General features: G+C 38.8%; 1 protein-coding gene across 1 annotated transcript in view; it reads right to left on the bottom strand.

Annotated features, from left to right (window-relative positions):
• The window catches only part of gbe1b (glucan (1,4-alpha-), branching enzyme 1b), a 239,455-nt gene extending 220,814 nt beyond the window's left edge, over positions 1 to 18,641 (bottom strand). Inside the window, exon 1 of the mRNA XM_056473198.1 lies at positions 18,420 to 18,641. Coding sequence (XP_056329173.1) covers positions 18,420 to 18,517 — 98 coding nt within the window. The 5' untranslated portion in view covers positions 18,518 to 18,641. The remainder of the gene's footprint in view (positions 1 to 18,419) is intronic.
• Positions 18,642 to 20,345: the final 1,704 nt, after the last annotated feature.

Here is a 20,345-nt window from a genome sequence, read left to right as displayed (position 1 = left end):
GTAAGCTAAAATTGACTGTAGTGTATGTGTGTGAATGAGTGTGTATGGATGTTTCCCAGTAATGGGTTGCAGCTGGAAGGGCATCCGCTGCGTAAAACATGTTCTGGATAAGTTGGCGGTTCATTCCGCTGTGGCGACCCCAGATTAATAAAGGGACTATGCCGAAAATGAATGAATGAATAAATAAATTGATCAAACAGGATCCCAAAAATATATACAAAAATATATAAATAAAATGACTAAAACATGGAATTTGAGTAAAATTAAATTAAATCTGTGACATTAATTGTTAGATATTGCCTGGCTCCATTTTTTTCCTATTTAAAATAATCAAAACTGTAAACACACACAAAAAACACAAAAGCCCCTCTCTCTCACACACAAGCGCTCGCACGCGCGCACACACACACACACACACACGAGCCACACAAAATAGTTGCAAAATCAAAACTCTTTGACTTCAAGGCATAAGAGGCCTATTGTTTCACAGCACTTCAAAATCTGAAGAGGTTTAAGAAGTTACCACAACTTTTTTTTATTCTTAACCTCAGAACCGAGTGATCAGAGCAACACATATCAATCCCAGTCTGAAGTTTCTTGAGTCTCTTCTACTCGTCTGAATTCCTGACACTCAGTTCGCTCAGTTGAAGCACACAGCGTGCCTCAGAGTAGCCCGCTAGACCTTGTTGATTTTGACGCTTGCGCTCATAAGAACCACTCATGTTGCTCAGGGGCGTCTGACGCTGGTTTGATCAAGGGCCGGGCAGCATTTGCACTGGCACCTGCCTGTGTACAATTATTTATGGGCAGGAGAGGAGCTTTGAAGGGGTCGAACAGGTGTGTGAGGTTCGCTAAAGTTGCTATGAGCCACGACACATAGATGTGTTTTCAGCTTGACCCAGTCATCGCAAAAACACCCCCTCAATAAACCACTTATTCAAGAAAAACACCAAACTACAGAGTGGGGCGACTACAAACTACAAACACGGGATGACTAGGATGTGTGTACAACTCAAATGTGTGTACAAGGGATCACATTTTCTTGTTTGTTTGTTTATTTAAGCTTTCTTCACAATATACTGTACACTGTAAAAAATATTGCTGCCTTAAGTTTATTAGTTGAATCAAATAAACATTTCTAGTCATCTCAGCTTATATAAATCAAACTCAAACTCAAAATATTAGGTTAAACTTTGAGTAACTTAAAAAAAAAACTGTTGAAGTTAAAGCAACATATAAATAATTGTTGACTTGGAAAAAAAAAAATGTAAAAATTGATTTAATTTATTTAAAATTTTTACAGTGCATTTTTAAAACATTCACCTAAGCTACAAAAAAGATTACATGTATAAGAACAAAAAAAATGTGTATTGCTTTATTGTATGTTCAGAGTAAAAATTAAATTAGCTTAAATTAAAAATCACAATTGACCCTTCGCTAAGCCACACCCAAAAAACGCCACCCACCAATCGTGGATTAGCAACCGTAGCTACGGGCAGGGGCTCTGTCAAGCTTTCAAGCGAGGGAAACAGGCCAAAGCGTTGTGCATATGGATTGTGCAAATCTGAATCCGGTATCCTAAAAGTTTGGACGGGATGGTGGAATTTTTTCCCTTTTCAAAACCAAAAACCCATGAGGAGAAATGCCAGCGAGGATCAAGCTCTGTGAGGGGCGCTAAAGGAGCGGAGTTAAGTTGGTTTTGTTTTTATATTCCTGACACATTCAGTGATAGACCGATGACAAAATCTCACACCTCTTACCCTAAACCGATCTAAACTGTGTTTCCTACAAAAATACAAAGCAGGTTATGTTTCACAGCTGTCTTTTTCTTTTCTTTTTGCACTCTATATTATGAGCACTGCTTCGTTTAAGCCTTCGCCATAGTAACTGAGTCATACTAATAACGAATAGGTCATAATGACATGAGTTATTGATCCGGAAAATTCGAATCTGCTGCTAACTTTACTGAACTTAATATTTCCATCTATTTTCAGCTACGAATATTTGAAATTACAAATCAACAGAACAAAACAGAGATGTGATCACAAACTGAGCACTTGCGATCAATATACTTTACCAGCAGCTGTTTTTCAGCAAAGAGCACACAAACATACTAACAGTAATAGGTAGCTTACTGTACATTGTTATGGGTCAATGATGCTAATATTCGGCACAAGTCCATCAATTTCCCCTTTCTGGCTGTTCTTTCTATGAATGAATGAATGATGTAGAAGCACTGTCCATGCTTGTTTCCTCGTCAGTTAGTAACGCTATATTTCATTGCACAATAATAGTCTATCAGACCTTTTGGCTAAAAATAGAGAAATTACGTTTTAATTTGTTATTATTAGATTATTTTTAAATGTCACCTCTCCAGCTGAGCATGAGCTAAGCTGTTAAACGGTCAGCGTATGAGGTGGCTAGGCTAAGTTTCAATAAGCTAGCTTCAATATTGATTGAATTATTCTCTAATCGGTTGCCTATTATGTCGTGAATATACCCCTGTAATGCATACTGCAGTACTTTTTTGTCTGGCTTTCTCGGATATCTCACCTAAAAATGACATTATATCCCTGGCAATGTCCGACACCGGCGCATACACATTGTAATAGACGTGTCATGCACGAAAGCTTGACAGGCGTAGCAACAGTATCTAAGGAGGGCGGGGCTTAGCGAAGAGTCAATTATGAAATACAACAGCTTACACTTTATTATAGTCTCAATAGTACTTGGGTAATGCATTAAAATCAACAGTGAGAAATAGCCATGTTCACTGTAAAACATATTTTTAAAATGCAATTGAATTATATTAGTTATTAACTCCATTTTATAAAACAATTATAATAGGTAGCACCTTACAATGCGGTGGTATTAGTTAGTTAATGCATTTACTAACATAAACAATGAACAATACATATATTACTATAATGGTTCATGTTAGTTAATGAAAATACATTTGTTCGTAGTTAGTTTTTGTTAACAACAAAAAATAAGATCAAGAATCTTGCTGTGATTCTGGAGTCAGATCTGAATTTCAATAGTCATGTCAAAGCAGTAAGTAAATCAGCATATTGTCATCTTATCATCATATAAGTGTATATGATGTATTTTGTAAGTGTTTGCGCTTATTTATGTTTCTGAATTGCATTATGGGAACTTGATCTCTGCTCTGTTGGATTTTAATGTTGAAAATTCAACTCTACGGTTTATAAAAGTGACTTTTACTGACATTTTAGTAGTTTGAACTAACATATAGAGGAAAAAATGTCTGGTAAATTACAGAAAATGTACTGGAAGTTAATTACAAATTTTTCGTACTGTAATACAGTGGTCCCCAACCCTGGATTAATTGGTACTGGGTCACACATTCATTCATTCTCTTTTCGGCTTAGTCACTTTATTAATCTGGGGTCGCCACAGCGGAATGAACCACCAACTTATCCAGCATATGTTTTACGCAGCGGATGCCCTTATAGCTGCAACCCATCACTGGGAAACACCCATACACACTTTCACACACATACACTATGGCCAATTTAGTTTATTTAATTCACCTATGTCTTTAGACTGTGGTGGAAACCGGAGCACGCGGAGGAAACCCAAGCAAACACGGGGAGAACATAGAAACTCTACACAGAAATGCCAAGCTTCTTGCTGTGAGGCAATCGTGCTACCCACTGTGCCACCGTGACGCCCTGGCCCGCACAAGAAATCATTAACTATTTCCGTTTTATTTATTGTCCGAGTCTGAACAATCTTTTATATTTTGAAAAATTACCGCATTCCATCAGTTATATCTCGGTCACTTGAGTGCCAAAATTGAACCCCCAAGCTAGCAAAATGAGTAAGAAACAGATGTCTTTGGAAAGTTTTTTTGCAAAGGGGAAAAGACCCAGTAAAGGACCCACGAGCTGCCAAAGAATGAATCCGCTACCAATTTGTGAATACGGCAGAAGATCAACAGCTGATGATCGCAAATGATGGCGGCCTTTCAGATATTCTGTCTTTTCCACAGGCTAGTTATTTCCAATGGAAGCATATAGGGAGTGAGGCGCAAGCATGGTGATAACTGCCCAATTGACGTCATAATTTCTATTATATGGACAAACACAGAACACCCAAACATTGCAGTGATTTTTAAATTTTCTCTATAAATAAAACTCATATCAGAGTTGCAAAAATGTTTTGTCAGCTCGTCATCCTCTGAGAAAACTGTTGATGGTCACCTAGCTGTCTACACACCTATCTACTCCCCCCCACCTTTTTTTTTTCTCCAATATCTACTATAGTAGAACTGGATTTTCACATCATAGACGTTCACCTGACACATCTGCAGAACTGTGTGATGCTCTCATATGAGTCTGGATAAAATCTCTATGCCATAAAGGTGGTTCTAAAAGAGGTCCAAGCAGGTATTAGCGAAATATATAGTGTAGTTTTGTTATCCTTTTTTATCCTCTTATAAGTTTGCATCATCTCATTCCTTATGCTAGCTGGAGAAATTTACTCAACTAAATATTTATGAAAGAGAGTGGGAGAAAAACAGCTTCTGCTGGCTATGTTTGCCCATGCTGATATCCAGGGCATCATGTAAATGATTAGCCTCTGATAAAACAGCAGACACACCGCTCTTCTGTTCACCCTATTAGAGTGTTTGTTTATCAGAACACGACCCTTTGCAACCTGACAGAGCTCACTAAGAGAGTTTCACCACTAAAAACCAATAAAACAAAGTTCATCTTGCTTACAAAACACTTCACTGACATCTAATATTTATTCAGCTTCCATGAGAAAATGTATTGCTTACAGCATACACACAGTGGAAGTTGTGGACTCTCATTAGTGACTCAGATGTTGTAGCGGTTACAACATTGTGCTGTGTATGTGGGTATATGCAGGAATCCTAAAGGTAATCTCAATACCTTTTTAAGACCTTCTTAGTATATTAAAACCTCATCGCCACTTCAAGTTCTAATCAGTATCAAACCTTTAACTTAATAAACAGTAAATCAATGGAGCACAACCCTGCAACAGAACTCAAATAAGCTCAGAAGAAACAAAGCTTGAAAGAATAAATTACACGGTTGTTTTCAGCAACAGGCTTCAGCCACTGTTTAAACTCCTCTTTCTCCAACCAGGAGTATGCAAACTTATACATTTCCCATTTTCCAGTCTGTTTCGCTCTATGGTTTTGCTACATGTGGAAAGTGTCACATCACCTTCCCACGTTTGTCGCAAATTATGTGACATCAACTGGACAGAGGAGCCCGGCCCAAACCAATCGTGTGGATCAAGGAAATTAAATAGATTTTTACTTTTGAGTCAAACACTTTGGACAACGCTTGAACAAAATTTAAACATTGTAAAAATGCAATTAAGACTTTTTAATACCTTTTAAGGGCCTTCATTTTCTCATAATTGATTTATCTGCTTTTAATACTTTAACACCCTGCGGACACCCTGAGTGCATATGCTGGGGTTAAAAGACTTTTGTATATATATATATATATATATATATATATATATATATATATATATATATATATATATATATATATATATATATATATATATATATATATATATATATATATATATATATATAAAATAATAATAACAACAATAATACTTTGACAAAATTTATGAATCAGAATTATGACATTTGTAAATTATGAATTTAAAGCGAGTTGTTTTGGTCATAAATATTACACATACAGTGTGGGAAATAAATATTGAACAAGTCACCATTTTTCTCAGAAAACATAATGCTAAAGGTTCTGATGACTTGAAATTGTTATCAGATGTTGATAACAACCAAAAAGATGCATACATAAAAAGAAAACAAATCTAATTAGTTTACAAATGAAAAATGTAATCAAATGAAATGACAAAAAAGTATTGAACACACGAAGGAAGGGAGGCGTAGAAAGTCATTGAAAGCCCAGAGAGCAGCTGAAATCTCTCAGCAGTTATTCGGCAACTCTCTGCCCTTCGTCAGTGTAAACTAATATCAGTCGCTTTAGTCCAACATCTACATTAGCAGGATGATGAAGATGAAACCAGAGTGGACATTACAGCAAGACGATGATCCAAATCACAGCCAACGAAACTCTCAAATGAATTTCCCTTTGGGATTATTAAAGTCCAAACAAACAAATGGTTTCGGAAAAAGAAAATCCCGTCAATCACTTGACTTGAATCCAATAGAAAATGCAAAATAAAGAACGGATTTGATAGGCGAGACCCACAGAACCATCAAGATTTTTACACTCTCTTGAAGTCATTTCATGTGACTTCATTCTCCATATGAGAGGCGTCTTTAAGCTGCCTGTGGTGGGGAGAGCGTGGCTGAACACCCGAAAGGGGGAGAGAGAGAGTGGAGACACCGGCGGCTGGTCAGTAGCCCAATCAGAAATAATTAATAACACCTGTTTTCTCTAGTGATTGGGTCGGAGAGACGCCTTAAGGGAGCGAGAGAGACCAGTCGAGAGAGAGAGAGAGAGCGAAGCAACAACCACCTTGAGGAGTTGTTGTTGATGCCCGGAAAAGAAATAAAAATAAAGAAACATTGTTACTACCTTACGCCGACCCTGTCTTCTTCTTCCCTCACAAAGAACCGTACAACAGTGGTGCCGAAACCCGGGAAGAAGAAGAGATCTCGCTGCCAAGATGACCACTCCGTCCACCAGTCCATTTGCGGAAGTGATCCAGGCGCTCGCGGTCCTCCACCGTGAACAGCACCAGGAACTCCTGGATATCCGGGCTGAGCAGGAAGAGCGATTTAAAGTCCTGGTGGAGGCCCAGCGCGAGGACCGTGAGCTCGTCCGGAGTCTGCTGGACCGGGAGATCCAGCCCGCCGTAACATCAGCCACCCACCCTCCCATAACACTACACAAGATGGGGCCCACAGATGACCCGGAAGTCTTTCTCGACTTATTCGAGAAGATGGCTAAAGCGTGTGGGTGGCAGCGGGCCAATTGGCCGGTACGAGTCATCCCGCTGCTGTCGGGCGAAGCCCAGACCGCCGCACAGCAGCTACCGGCCGAGGATCTCCTGGACTATGCTCACCTGAAGCGAGCCATACTTCAGCGGGCCGGCCGCAATCCGGAGGAACAACGCCAGCGCTTCCGGTCGCTGAAGCTGGAAGAAAGCGGCCGGCCCTTCGTATTTGCCCAGCAGCTCCGTGACGCCTGCCGCAGATGGCTGGTACAGGATGACCGGACCATCGCCCAGGTCGTGGATGCCGTGGTACTGGAGCAGTTCATAGCCCGCCTTCCTTCCCGAACATCGGAATGGGTCCAGTGCCACCGGCCAGACGATCTGGACACGGCCATCCAGCTGGCGGAGGATCACCTGGTAGCGAGGTCCAGGGTCGGCGAAATAACCTCTCTCTCTCTCTCTCTCCCCCTGTCCCATCTCTGTCTCTCTCTCCTCCCACTCCCAGGCCCAGATCGCGGGGACCGCCCATCCCGGCGGCCAGGAGGCGAACCCCAGGCCCGGACCCTCAGCGCGTCACGCCTCGCTGGGGCGCTTATCGGGATCGGGAGGGGGACGCCCGAACTATGGGCGGGTTTCAGGCCCCGACAGGTCTCTCTCCGGCCCAATCGGTTGGTCCTGCTGGCCCCGGGGGTGTAACGGGAAGGTCTGGGCCGGCGTGTTGGCATTGCGGGGGGGAGGATCATGCCCCAGAGAACTGCTCCGTAATGGAGGTGGGGGCATTGATCCGCCTGCCCGACGCGCCAGCCGTCGCCCCCGGTCGCAATGGGCTGTATCAAATACCGGTGAGTATTAAGGGGGATACCTATCAGGCCTTGGTGGACTCAGGCTGTAACCAAACCTCCATCCACCAATGCTTGGTGCGACGCTCGGCATTGGATAAGAGCCGCATGGTGCAGGTAAGGTGTGTGCACGGAGAGGTAAGACACTATCCGCTAACGGCTATGAAAATTCAATTCAGGGGGAAAAAGCATAATGTGGAGGTAGCGGTTAATCCACACCTCAAACACCCGCTAATCCTGGGGACGAATTGGCCTGATTTTAACAAATTACTGGAAATCCTAAGCGCGGGTGTGTCTTGGAAAAATAAATCGCCGAATAGGGGGCGGGTCGCTCAGCTGGGGGAATCCCAAGTGATGACGTCACGCGCTGACTCAGGGGCAGGGCCGGGAATTTCCCGGTGGAAAGACTTTCCCCTGGAGCAGTCGCATGACGACACGCTGAGACATGCACTGGAAAGAGTGCAGGTCATTGATGGGAGAATCCTCCAGCCTGATCGACCCCTGTCCTATCCGTATTTTAAGATTATTAATGACAGGGTGTATCGAGTGACCCAAGACACTCAAACAAAGGAAGATACAACCCAATTATTAGTACCAAAGAGCCGCCGGGAAATGCTTTTCCAAGCGGCTCACTCGAATCCCATGGCCGGACATTTAGGTCAAGCGGCCACTCTAAATCGCCTCATGACCCGATTCTTTTGGCCGGGCATTCACGGGGATGTTAGCAGATGGTGCGCTGCATGCCGTGAATGTCAACTGGTGAACCCACCGGCCACATCAAAAGCGCCATTGCGCCCTTTACCAATCATGGAGATCCCCTTCGAGAGAATTGGTATGGATCTCATCGGGCCATTAGAGCGATCCGCACGCGGGCACCGCTTTGCATTAGTCCTAGTGGATTATGCAACGCGATACCCGGAAGCAGTAGCGCTCCGTAACATCTCAGCAAAGAGTGTTGCGGAAGCTCTGTTTAGTCTGATCTCCCGAGTGGGGATCCCCAAGGAGATCCTCACTGATCAAGGCACCGCGTTCATGTCACGTACACTACGCGAACTTTACGGATTATTGGGCATTAAATCGATTCGCACCAGCGTCTATCACCCACAAACAGACGGGCTGGTGGAAAGGTTTAATCGCACGCTTAAATCAATGATCCGTAAATTCGTTCACGAGGACGCGAAAAATTGGGATAAGTGGTTGGAGCCCTTATTATTTGCTGTGCGGGAGGTTCCCCAAGCCTCCACGGGGTTTTCCCCCTTCGAGCTTCTCTACGGCAGACAGCCCCGTGGGGTTTTGGATGTTGTTAGAGAGGTTTGGGAGGACGAGCCTTCACAAAGCAAAAACGAAATTCAATATACCCTGGACCTACGAGCAAAACTCCACACACTGGGGCGGCTCTCTACGGAGAATTTGCTCAAGGCCCAGGAGGAACAACGCAGGCGATATGATAAGGGCACTAAACTACGAAAATTTACAAAGGGAGATAAAGTCCTTGTACTGCTGCCTTCTTCCAGTTCCAAATTACTCGCCAAGTGGCAAGGGCCGTTTGTGGTCACACGACGAGTTGGCGATCTTGATTATGAGGTGGTGCGAACGGACAGGAGGGGAGCACGTCAAATTTATCATATTAATTTATTAAAACTGTGGAGGGAGCCGGAGGAGGTGATGCTGGCGGCACTTGTTACCAGCGAGGATGACCTGGGACCGGAGAGTGTTAGCCGGAATGGGGCAAACACCCTGGTCGCCGGGGGTGACCATCTTTCGCCCGCTCAGCTCACCGATGTCTGGCGCCTCCAAATTGAATTTGCAGACGTGTTCTCCCCCCTACCCGGTCGCACTAACTTAATTCAGCACCACATCGAGACCGAACTGGGCGTGGTCGTAAGGACCCGACCGTATCGCTTGCCTGAACACAAAAAAAAGGTGGTTCAGGATGAATTAAGAAAAATGCTGGAAATGGGTGTAGTAGAAGAATCCCGCAGTGACTGGGCCAGCCCGATCGTTTTGGTACCCAAAACAGATGGGTCGGTCCGGTTTTGTGTGGATTATCGCAAATTAAATGCTGTGTCGAAATTCGACGCGTATCCAATGCCGCGGGTTGACGAATTGCTCGACCGGTTAGGCGCTGCTCGCTATTATTCGACATTGGATCTGACAAAAGGCTATTGGCAGATACCCCTAACTCCTTTATCCCGTGAAAAAACGGCCTTCACGACGCCGTTTGGTTTACACCAATTTGTGACTCTTCCGTTCGGGTTGTTCGGGGCACCGGCCACGTTCCAGCGCCTGATGGACAAAATACTGGCCCGTCACTCGGCATATGCCGCTGCCTATCTGGATGATATAATCATATACAGTAATGATTGGCAGCGGCATATGCAACATGTGCGGGCGGTGTTAACGGCGCTGAGGCGGGCCGGGCTTACGGCCAACCCGAGGAAGTGCGCGGTTGGGCGTGTGGAGGTGAGGTATCTGGGCTTCCACTTGGGCCATGGGCAGGTGCAGCCCCAAATTGATAAAACTGCAGCAATTGCAACTTGTCCAAGACCCAAGACCAAAAAGGAGGTAAGGTTTATACCAAATTATTCGGACCTCGTCAGCCCCCTGACTGATCTTACTAAAAAGGGGGAACCAGATACTGTCCAATGGTCGGAGCAGTGCCAACAGGCCTTCACCGAGGTTAAGGCTGCACTTTGCGGGGGGCCGCTATTGCACGCTCCTAACTTTGCTCTCCCCTTTCTTTTACAAACAGATGCATCTGAACGGGGTCTGGGGGCGGTTCTCTCCCAGGAGGTTGAGGGTGAGGAGCGCCCGGTGCTGTACATCAGCCGGAAACTGTCCAACCGGGAGGCTAGGTACAGCACCATAGAAAGGGAGTGTTTGGCGATACGGTGGGCGGTCCTCACCCTCCGGTATTATCTCCTGGGGCGAGAATTCGTCCTCTGTTCGGACCATGCTCCCCTCCAGTGGCTCCACCGCATGAAGGATACCAACGCGCGGATCACCCGTTGGTATCTCGCTTTACAACCATTTAAATTCAAGGTGGTCCACAGGCCGGGCGCGCAGATGGTCGTGGCTGACTTCCTCTCCCGGGCGGGAGGGGGGGGAGGGGGGCCGCAGGCCGGACGGCTGCCCGGCCTGAGACGGGCGGTGGGGGTATGTGGTGGGGAGAGCGTGGCTGAACACCCGAAAGGGGGAGAGAGAGTGGAGACACCGGCGGCTGGTCAGTAGCCCAATCAGAAATAATTAATAACACCTGTTTTCTCTAGTGATTAGGTCGGAGAGACGCCTTAAGGGAGCGAGAGAGACCAGTCGAGAGAGAGAGAGAGAGCGAAGCAACAACCACCTTGAGGAGTTGTTGTTGATGCCCGGAAAAGAAATAAAAATAAAGAAACATTGTTACTACCTTACGCCGACCCTGTCTTCTTCTTCCCTCACAAAGAACCGTACAACACTGCCATTCTTTCTTTTAAAAAGTTACTTTTTAAATTTATTTTTTTACATTCATATAATTTAAATGCTGAAACTCCTGACTCTCCTGACATTAAATTTCAAATCTCTGTTATGGCATCATCTTTAGATTTTATAGCATCTCAATATAATAACTTTACATATATATATTTTTCCCTCATAGTCATGGCTTTGTCATAATTTAATCTAAAAAAAACTTTTTAATTAGGACATTTTATTCCATATGATTATTTTTAATCTTGAAATTATCATTATTCATATCTCAGTTTATGACTTTGTCAATTCATTCTTTTGTCTCATGCCATCTTTATAATTTAATTAGGACCTTTGTAAATTTCAGCATTTTCATTCATTCATTCATTCATTCATTCATTCATTCAATTTCCTTCAGTCCCTTTACTTATCAAGGGTCACCACAGCGGAATGAACTGGCAACTTATCCAGCATATGTTTTACACAGAGGATGCTCTTCCAGCTGCAACCCAGTACTCGGAAACATCTAAACACTCTCAAATTCATACTCATACAATACGGCCAATTTAGCTTATTCAATTCACCTACTGTATAGCGCATGTCTTTGGACTGCGGGGAAAACCGTAGCACCCGAAGGAAACCCACGCGAACACGGGAAGAACATGCAAACTCCACACAGAAATCACTTAAATATAACTTAATTAACTGAAATCAATTTGTGTAGGGATAACATGAATACATTTTGTGGAACCCTGCATTTCTTTAGTGTATTAAATGATTTAGACAATTTGGGCCTTTGTGAAATGTATACTTAATTCCTACCTTCAAACCTTAATTTTGACCATCTCATTTTTAACTCTTATTGTTACAATAACAACTCACAGAAGCCTTAACATAATAGAAATGCATTTGCACAGAGAAGTAAATCATTGAAAGAAAAATGCTCAACTTGCTCTTTATAGTTATCCCTGCAATCTAGGAGAAACAATTGAGATATTAAAGAGATTTCCCACATGGGCACCCTTTCATACAGAGCAAATGAAAGTAGCCCGGAAATCGGAAATGTTATTAACCTCCATTTTCAAAAGAGTTTTAGGGAACACGCTAACAAGAGCGCAGTCTACCTTAATAATCAGACTTTCTTACATCCCATGCGGTTTTACTCAGTCAAACGGTGACACACATTTCACACGGCATTATTCCACTTTCCGAACCAGCTCCACAGAGAGGGACAAAATTAGAAACCATGCATACCATGTTTTCCAGATACCTCGATGGCTACCCCTCAAGACTTTGGTGTTAATTAAAACGATAATGAAGAACTCCATTTCACTTGTCAGTGGTCTCTGTGGCACTAATGAAGGGAGAATGTCGAGTCATAAATATGCAGACGGCGCCACGCGCACTTAATGCGCACAACAACGCAATTAGACATTGTTATCATTATAATCAAACCTAAAGACGGTACCATAGGACCATGCACTTCCAGCATTAAAGTGGCGAGCGCACGGTTGCTGACAGTGCCACTCTCTGGATTGCAATTAAGTGCCAACTAATTGGTACGGAGCACTCCACGTTCTCCAGGCATAAGCAATCAGAATCTGGAGTACCAATTGTGCGTCACTGTTTATGTGCTCGACTAAAACGCTGTTAAACTGTAACTATAATTACGAGTGACATTATAATTAGATATTCGAGGTGGTCACCTCAAGTCATCCATCACTTTCCTGTAGGTCTTTATGTGTTAATGAGTGCGACCTAATAATACTTCTTTTTCCATTCATTTTAACTGTTGTGTGGGGCCATGAATGGAAGAGTGGTGTACTGCGCACTAAGCTGAACTGAATACTGCTGATGTGGAGGATGGTATGCGAGAATGCGTATGCAATGCAGTAGGTTATGTTCTTGCGTTGTCATATGATCTCATTGCAGAGCCAATGCCAAGAGAGTTCCCAACAGGATCCCTGCCTTGCAACAATAAAGGCCAATAATAAAGAAAAAAACTGCATCAGATGTTACTTGAGTACTGCACACATAGAACTGTGGGAAATCAAAAATAAAGGAAAAGCAGGGCTTAATCGAGTGAGCGTTAAACTCTTGTGATGGAAGAAACTAAGCTTTTCGACACTTTGAAGCAATAGAACCAATGCAAACACCACATGCTGGAGACTCGTATTCTGGAGTAAATAGAACACAATATCAAGTAAAACATGGATTGAACTGAAAAGCTAGCCTAACTATAAATGTACATAGCTTATCTGATAGCATAACATATTACAGTTTTTCTCAATTGCTTTGGCTCAATTGAAATTTTTCAATTGAAAACAATTAGATTGTTGTTCACATCTGATTGGCATTTCTTTTTGATTGAAAGGGGTGGTCCACTACAATATCATATAACTTTAGTTGATGTGTGAACATAAACAACATCTCTGAATGTAATACGCTCAAAGTTCAATGCAAAGGGAGACATTGACTTTTACGGCGTTAGCTTAGCAAAGCCTACAGCGAATGAAGTTTGTGGACTACAAAAAACACATCCGGGCTAGTGAGATCACAAGCGTTTCAGGTACACCCTGCGCAGCTATGGGGCGTGGCCAGACGCTCGGTAATATTATAGCAAAGAAAGCTAAAATGCCGTTCAAATGCTGCCATATCCACAAAGCTTGTTCTGTTTCTGTATTTTTACTTCCAAAGAACATGATACAAAGAGAGAAGTGCTTACAGTTTACTTTAAATTATGTTCCAGAGAATTATAAAAATATATAGCTCTAGCATTTGACAAAGGACAGCTCCCAGAATCTCTCCGAGTTCAGTGCTGGATTCAGCTAAAAACTCCTCCAACTGACGAAGCTGTGGATGGTGAGTCACAACCTGTAAGTATTTTTATGTGTTAAAATAGATCTATTACATGCACAGTTTCTGGCATCAATTGTATGTTTTATTGAGGATGTAAACAACAAGAAATGCTTTTTGGCTAACAATTTAGCTACAAATTCATATTTATCAGTCAAACCGCTGTAAACAGCCACAATCTTCAGCAGCGCATGCAGTGTCTCTATGCAGACGCTTTCAGTGTCTCTCTATGCTGCCACTTTCTGTGCATTCTACATCTCAAATAACAAACTCGCAAAAGATATGTGAACATTTTATATTACTTACACATGCTTATTCTGAATATATGTGAAAGACACTTGTCAGATTTTATTTTAGAGAGCATCATTTTCTGTCTGATTCAGCTACTCTTTACACAGCGCAAAACAGTGTTGCCAACTATTTTCAGTGAAAAAGTGCTAAGCTCTGCCCGAAAAGTTGCTAAATTACGTCATACGTCAATTTGCATATTACTGTCATCACGTAATACCATTTCTGTTTGTTTAACAGCCTATGATTAATAAAGGGGTATATAAATTTTCACTACGCTTTATATATGCATGTCAATTTAACTAAATTTATAGCTGTTTGAATACAGTATATCATTATAGATGTGTAGTTAATTTGCAGTAATCTCTCAGATGTAATAAACTCAGACAAGTCCCGAAACTGGTACTAAAACATCTGTGATTGTGAACAAGAAAAGCATAAACGGTCAAGTTAAATTATTAAAATAAAGGAGAAGTGGATCGGTTTGACTGTACAATGGAAATACCGCACACTACCGGTGGTAAATCATTTGCTGATGATCTGCTCTCAGGCTGCAGGTGGGAGAGACTGCTGTACGAGGACTAGACTGCCTGTGAGTGAGGGAGGCGAGGGAGGGGCCACCGGCATCACTCGCAGCTCGTTGAGAAGAGTAGGAACGGTACAGGATTAGCACATGAGAGTCTATACAAAATCTCCAGTAACACAAAAAAAGGGGCTAGATGCTTTTTTGAAAAGGGCTGAAAAGTCGATAATATTTCGAAAAAGTAGCTAAGTTGGCAAAACTGACGCAAATGCGTGTGCTTGTAGAAGGCGTGACGTAGTGCCGATCTGCGAATCACAGCACATTATGTTAGCTGACCAAAAAATAATGTGATTTTCTGCAAATGAAGCATGAGCACACATTGCTTTGCATCTTATAAACACAACTATACACTTTGTATGTATGTTTTCTAAAATTATTTACTGTTTCTAACATACTGTCCTACATACGATTTAAAAACTCTGCAAACTTGTTAATAAGAAAGTGTCAGCTTCAAATCCCCTTTTCAAAGTCCTTTTAGCTTTGCAAAAACTTTTCGCTTTGCCAGACAACATGATTGCATTTGCATAATTCCCGCCTGCCTGCAAAATACAAACATTCTAAAATAGCCATTCACCTTTGACACTGAAAAGATACAGAAAGAGAAAGACCAATCAAAACAGATTTGACCAATCAACAGACTGAGATTGGGGAAGGAAGGGGCTTACAGACCACACGCCACTAAAACCATATTGAAATCACTGCAAAATTATTCTAAATTTTATTTCATATTCTGAGAAAATGTTCTGAATGAATGAAAAAAGGGCCCAAAAATGACATAACATTTTATCAGAGACCAATAGATTTACAAAAATGTTTGATACATGCATCTATTTTGGCAAAAGGGAGATTGAGAAAGAATCTACAGGAAATGACAGCAATTACAATAATAACAATAATAATAATAATAATAATAATAATAATAATAATAATAATAATAATAATAATAATAATAAAAAAACAATGACTTTTGTTAAAATGTTAAAATAAAACATTTTATTAATCCATTGGATTCATTTATTTTCCAGGTAGATAAGTAAATACATCAACTAATAACATAAATAAATAGCATGCAATAAAAAAATATTCATGTAAAAATAAAATATATAATAATAATAATTGTTACATATAATAAAAATAAATAATATTTATCTACCTTATTTACTACTACTATTACTACCTCTACTACTACTACTACTACTACTAATAATAATAATAATCCTAAAAAAGAAATTATTTTTGTCAAATAGTAATAAAATAAAATATCTTTTATGAATTCATTAGACTTGCTCTGTGATTAATAAATGTATTTATTATTTAAATATATTTATATTTGTAAATACAAATAGGTAGGTAAGTAAATACATCAACTGAAAAGATAAATAAATAGAATGCAATACAATTAAAAAATATATTATCGTAAAAATAAAATATATAATAAAATTATTGTTAGATTAATATAAAAAATAATAATATGAATATCAATAACAACAACAACGACAATGAAGAAAATAACTAAATATATTTAATAATAAAAAATGTATAATAATAATAATAATAAGATGATGATGAATAATAATGATGACAACGAAGACATTATTATTATTGATAATAATAATAATAATAATAATAATAATAATAATAATAATAAGAAGAAGAAGAAGAAGAAGAAGAAGAAGAAGAAGAAGAAGAAGAAGAAGAAGAAGAAGAAGAAGAAGAAGAAGAAGAAGAAGAAGAAGAAGAAGAAGAAGAAGAATAATATAAATAATAATATTAATAATAATAATAATAATAAGATGATGAATAATAAAGATGACAACGAAGACATTATTATTATTATTGATAATAATAATAATAATAATAATAATAATAAAAATAATAATAATAATAATAATAATAATAATAATAATAATAATAATAATAATAATAAGAAGAAGAAGAAGAAGAAGAAGACTATGGATTTCATCATTATTTATCTACTTTACTGCAACTACTACTAAAAATATAAATAATAATAATAATATTAATAATAATAATAATAATAATAATAATAATAATAATAATAATTATTATTATTATTATTATTATTATTATTATACATTTTTGATTATTAAATGTATTTGGTTTTCCGGGTAGATAAGTAAATACCTTATCTAAAACCATAAATAAAGAGCATGCAATAAAATAAAGAATATTCATGTAAAAATAAAACATAACACACATAATTGTTAGATATAATAAAAATAATAAAGCAATAATAATAATAATAATAATAATAATAATAATAATGTTAGTAATGATAATAATATAAATAAGATGACAGCGAAGACAATATAATTATTATTATTATTATTATTATTATTATTATTATTATTATTATTATAATAATAATATGAAATAATAATAATATGGATTATCATTATTTATCTACTTTATTTATTACTTCTACTACTACTAACCTGCTTTTTAATTATTAAATGTATTTATTTTCCAGGTAGATAAGTAAATACATCATCTTAAAACATAAATAAATAGCATGCAATAAAATAAAGAATATTCATTTAAAAATAAAACGTATATTACAAATAATTGTTAGATATATTAATAATAATAATAATAATAATAAGAATAAGAAGAAGAAGAAGAAGAAGAAGAAGAAGAAGAAGAAGAAGAAGAAGAAGAAGAAGAAGAAGAAGAAAAATTACGACAAAGACAATATTATTATTATTAACATTATTATTATTATTACATGAATATGAAAAGAAATATGGATTTCATCATTATTTATCTACTTTATTTATTACTTCCACTATAAACCTGCTTTTTGATTATTAAAGGTATTTATTTTCCAGGTAGATAAGTAAATACATCATTAATAAATAATCATCATCATCATCATCATCATCATAAACAAATAGCATGCAATAAAATAAAGAATATTCTTGTAAAAATAAAATACATAATTGTTGGATATAATAAAATTAATAATAATAATAATAATAATGTTGATGTTACAGTTGTTTTGTTACTATTAATAAATTATATAATAGAAATGTAATATAGTCATTGTTGATGTTGCTCTTCATGATTATTGCACAGCATGACTCGCACTAATAAAACGCCAATTCTTGTCCTCGACTGTCTTAAAGCATCTGTTTTTATTATGTGTGTGTGACTTTTTGAAACAGGTTCGCAGTGAAGTGGAGTAGTGAACTGTCATCGCCATCAACACAGTGACCATAACAAACATACACACTGAATAGTGCGCTCAGTCTTTACACACAGAGCAGCTGCTTATTGATGCACAACACACTGAATTATTATACTAATAATAACTCAGAAGAGCTGCTCTGAATGCTGACAGGCTGACAGACTGACTGACTGACATACGCGTGTCACTCTGAGTTTGGGACGGGAACGGGACAAAACACTCCCCTGACAACACACAAACAACTGTTAAAAGCGGCATTTACCTCCTCTCGAAGTCCTTTTCAAAGGGCTTGAGGTAAGGATCCATTTGCAGAAGAGATTTCAAGTCAGGAACTGAAATGTTACTCTCCGATTCTGCCATGTTTGCGTCAGTCCAGAGCAATCGAGCAGCGACCGCCTCGATTGAAGAGTGAGAGTGCTGCTTTTATAGACAGCAGTGTGCAGCGTTTGGGGTTTTGCTGTGTGTTTTAAAGCACAGGCTCGTGTTTTTATGCCCTGCCTTTATGGAGACTGGAGGATGTGGCTTTGCGGGCTCGTGTTTTAATGTTTGCTCTTTGATGACGGTGTGGGGCTTTAAGGTAAGGACTAGGGGATCTGAGGGAAGGCGGAGAGGCGGATCGATGAACTTTTGCCCTTGATAGAAGTTGCCATTGCTTTTTTTTGACCTGGAAAGACCCTCTGCTAAATATCACTGCTATTGCTGTATATACGACACATAATAATCAATGTAATCAGTCATGTTATTTTAAATAATGTTCAAATATAATCTTGACAAAATATGGCATTAATATGATGACATAACAGCTTATAGATTTTTTTCATCTTTTCTCTCTTTTTGTTGTTTATATGTTATTTATTTATTTATTTATTTATTTGTTCATTTGTTTATTCTATAGTTTTTGGTATTATATAGTTTTAATTTGTTGCTGTATAATAACTCATAGATCTAGATATTTTTAAGTCAATGTATTAATAATAGTAACAATAAAAATACTACTACTACTACTAATACTACTACTACTACTACTAATAATAATAATAGAAAGAAGAATTACTACACTAGTATTAATACATTTTTATATTGTTTAATAACATATGTATATATATATATGTATGTATGTATGTATGTATGTATGTATGTATGTATGTATGTATATAATGTATATAATATTATTGAAATTAATATAAAAGCTGAATAAATATAAATTTACACACTTTTACACAAGTAAATAAATAGACTCAACGATGGGATAAAAATCTGCAGATTTCAGCATGCACAGATTTCGTGTGGGCACATAACCTAAAACAGACTATACAAATACTTTTGCATGACAGACCAATATTGTGCAATATATTATCAAAAAGCAGTATTTCAAGGTTGAAGAAGACTAGTGCAACTTGATTTCTGGTACGTTCACAAGTAAACATTGTTTTCCTTAATTAGCCATTAGATGGGATTTAAGCAGTAGTGGAAAGTGTACTGAAAAATCATACTTAAGTAAAAGTACCATTACTTGCCTAAAAATGTAGTGCAAGTAGACTAAAAGTATCTGTTAATATTACTCAAAGTATCAGTAAAAAGTAGCCCTTTTAAAAGTACTCAAGAGTAGCGAGTAGTGAGTATTACACTGTAAATTAATTATGCATTTACATGTATTTTGTGGATGTGTGTAAACGTAACATTCTGTAATTAATTTAGTTATTGCCCAACAGGGACACAACGTCATAAGACGTTAATATTTGGATATATTTAAGTTGTGATGTCAGGTGACCAAAATTCAATGTCTAGCCAACATCTTAAACCAACGTCATATTGACGTAAATACTGACATCAATTCATCAGTTATGGCAACTAAAATCCAACGTCTTATAGACGTCATAGAAGTAACGTCCACAATGTCAAGCTGTAACACCATTAGACGTTGATATTTGCTTGATTTTAGGTTGGACTTTGGACATTAGCGTCGGCTTGACATTGGGTTATGATGTCAACCAGATTTTTATTTTCCAAACAAAATGCAATGTACCCACGACGCTGTACAACGTCAATCAGATGTCATGTTGACGTCTTGTGCCTGCTGGGTGTTTAAGGTAATTTCGGTCATCATACAGTAAACATCCATCATCTTCTCATAAGTGACATGCATCTAAACAGTCTCAGGGTCAATGCGTGTAAAGATTTTGGATCT

Source organism: Danio aesculapii, chromosome 15 (genome assembly GCF_903798145.1).
Source record: "Danio aesculapii chromosome 15, fDanAes4.1, whole genome shotgun sequence".
In the NCBI taxonomy this organism is placed as follows: domain Eukaryota; kingdom Metazoa; phylum Chordata; class Actinopteri; order Cypriniformes; family Danionidae; genus Danio; species Danio aesculapii.
Note: the sequence above shows the minus strand (reverse complement) of the source record. Positions and strands in the feature narration are given on the sequence as shown.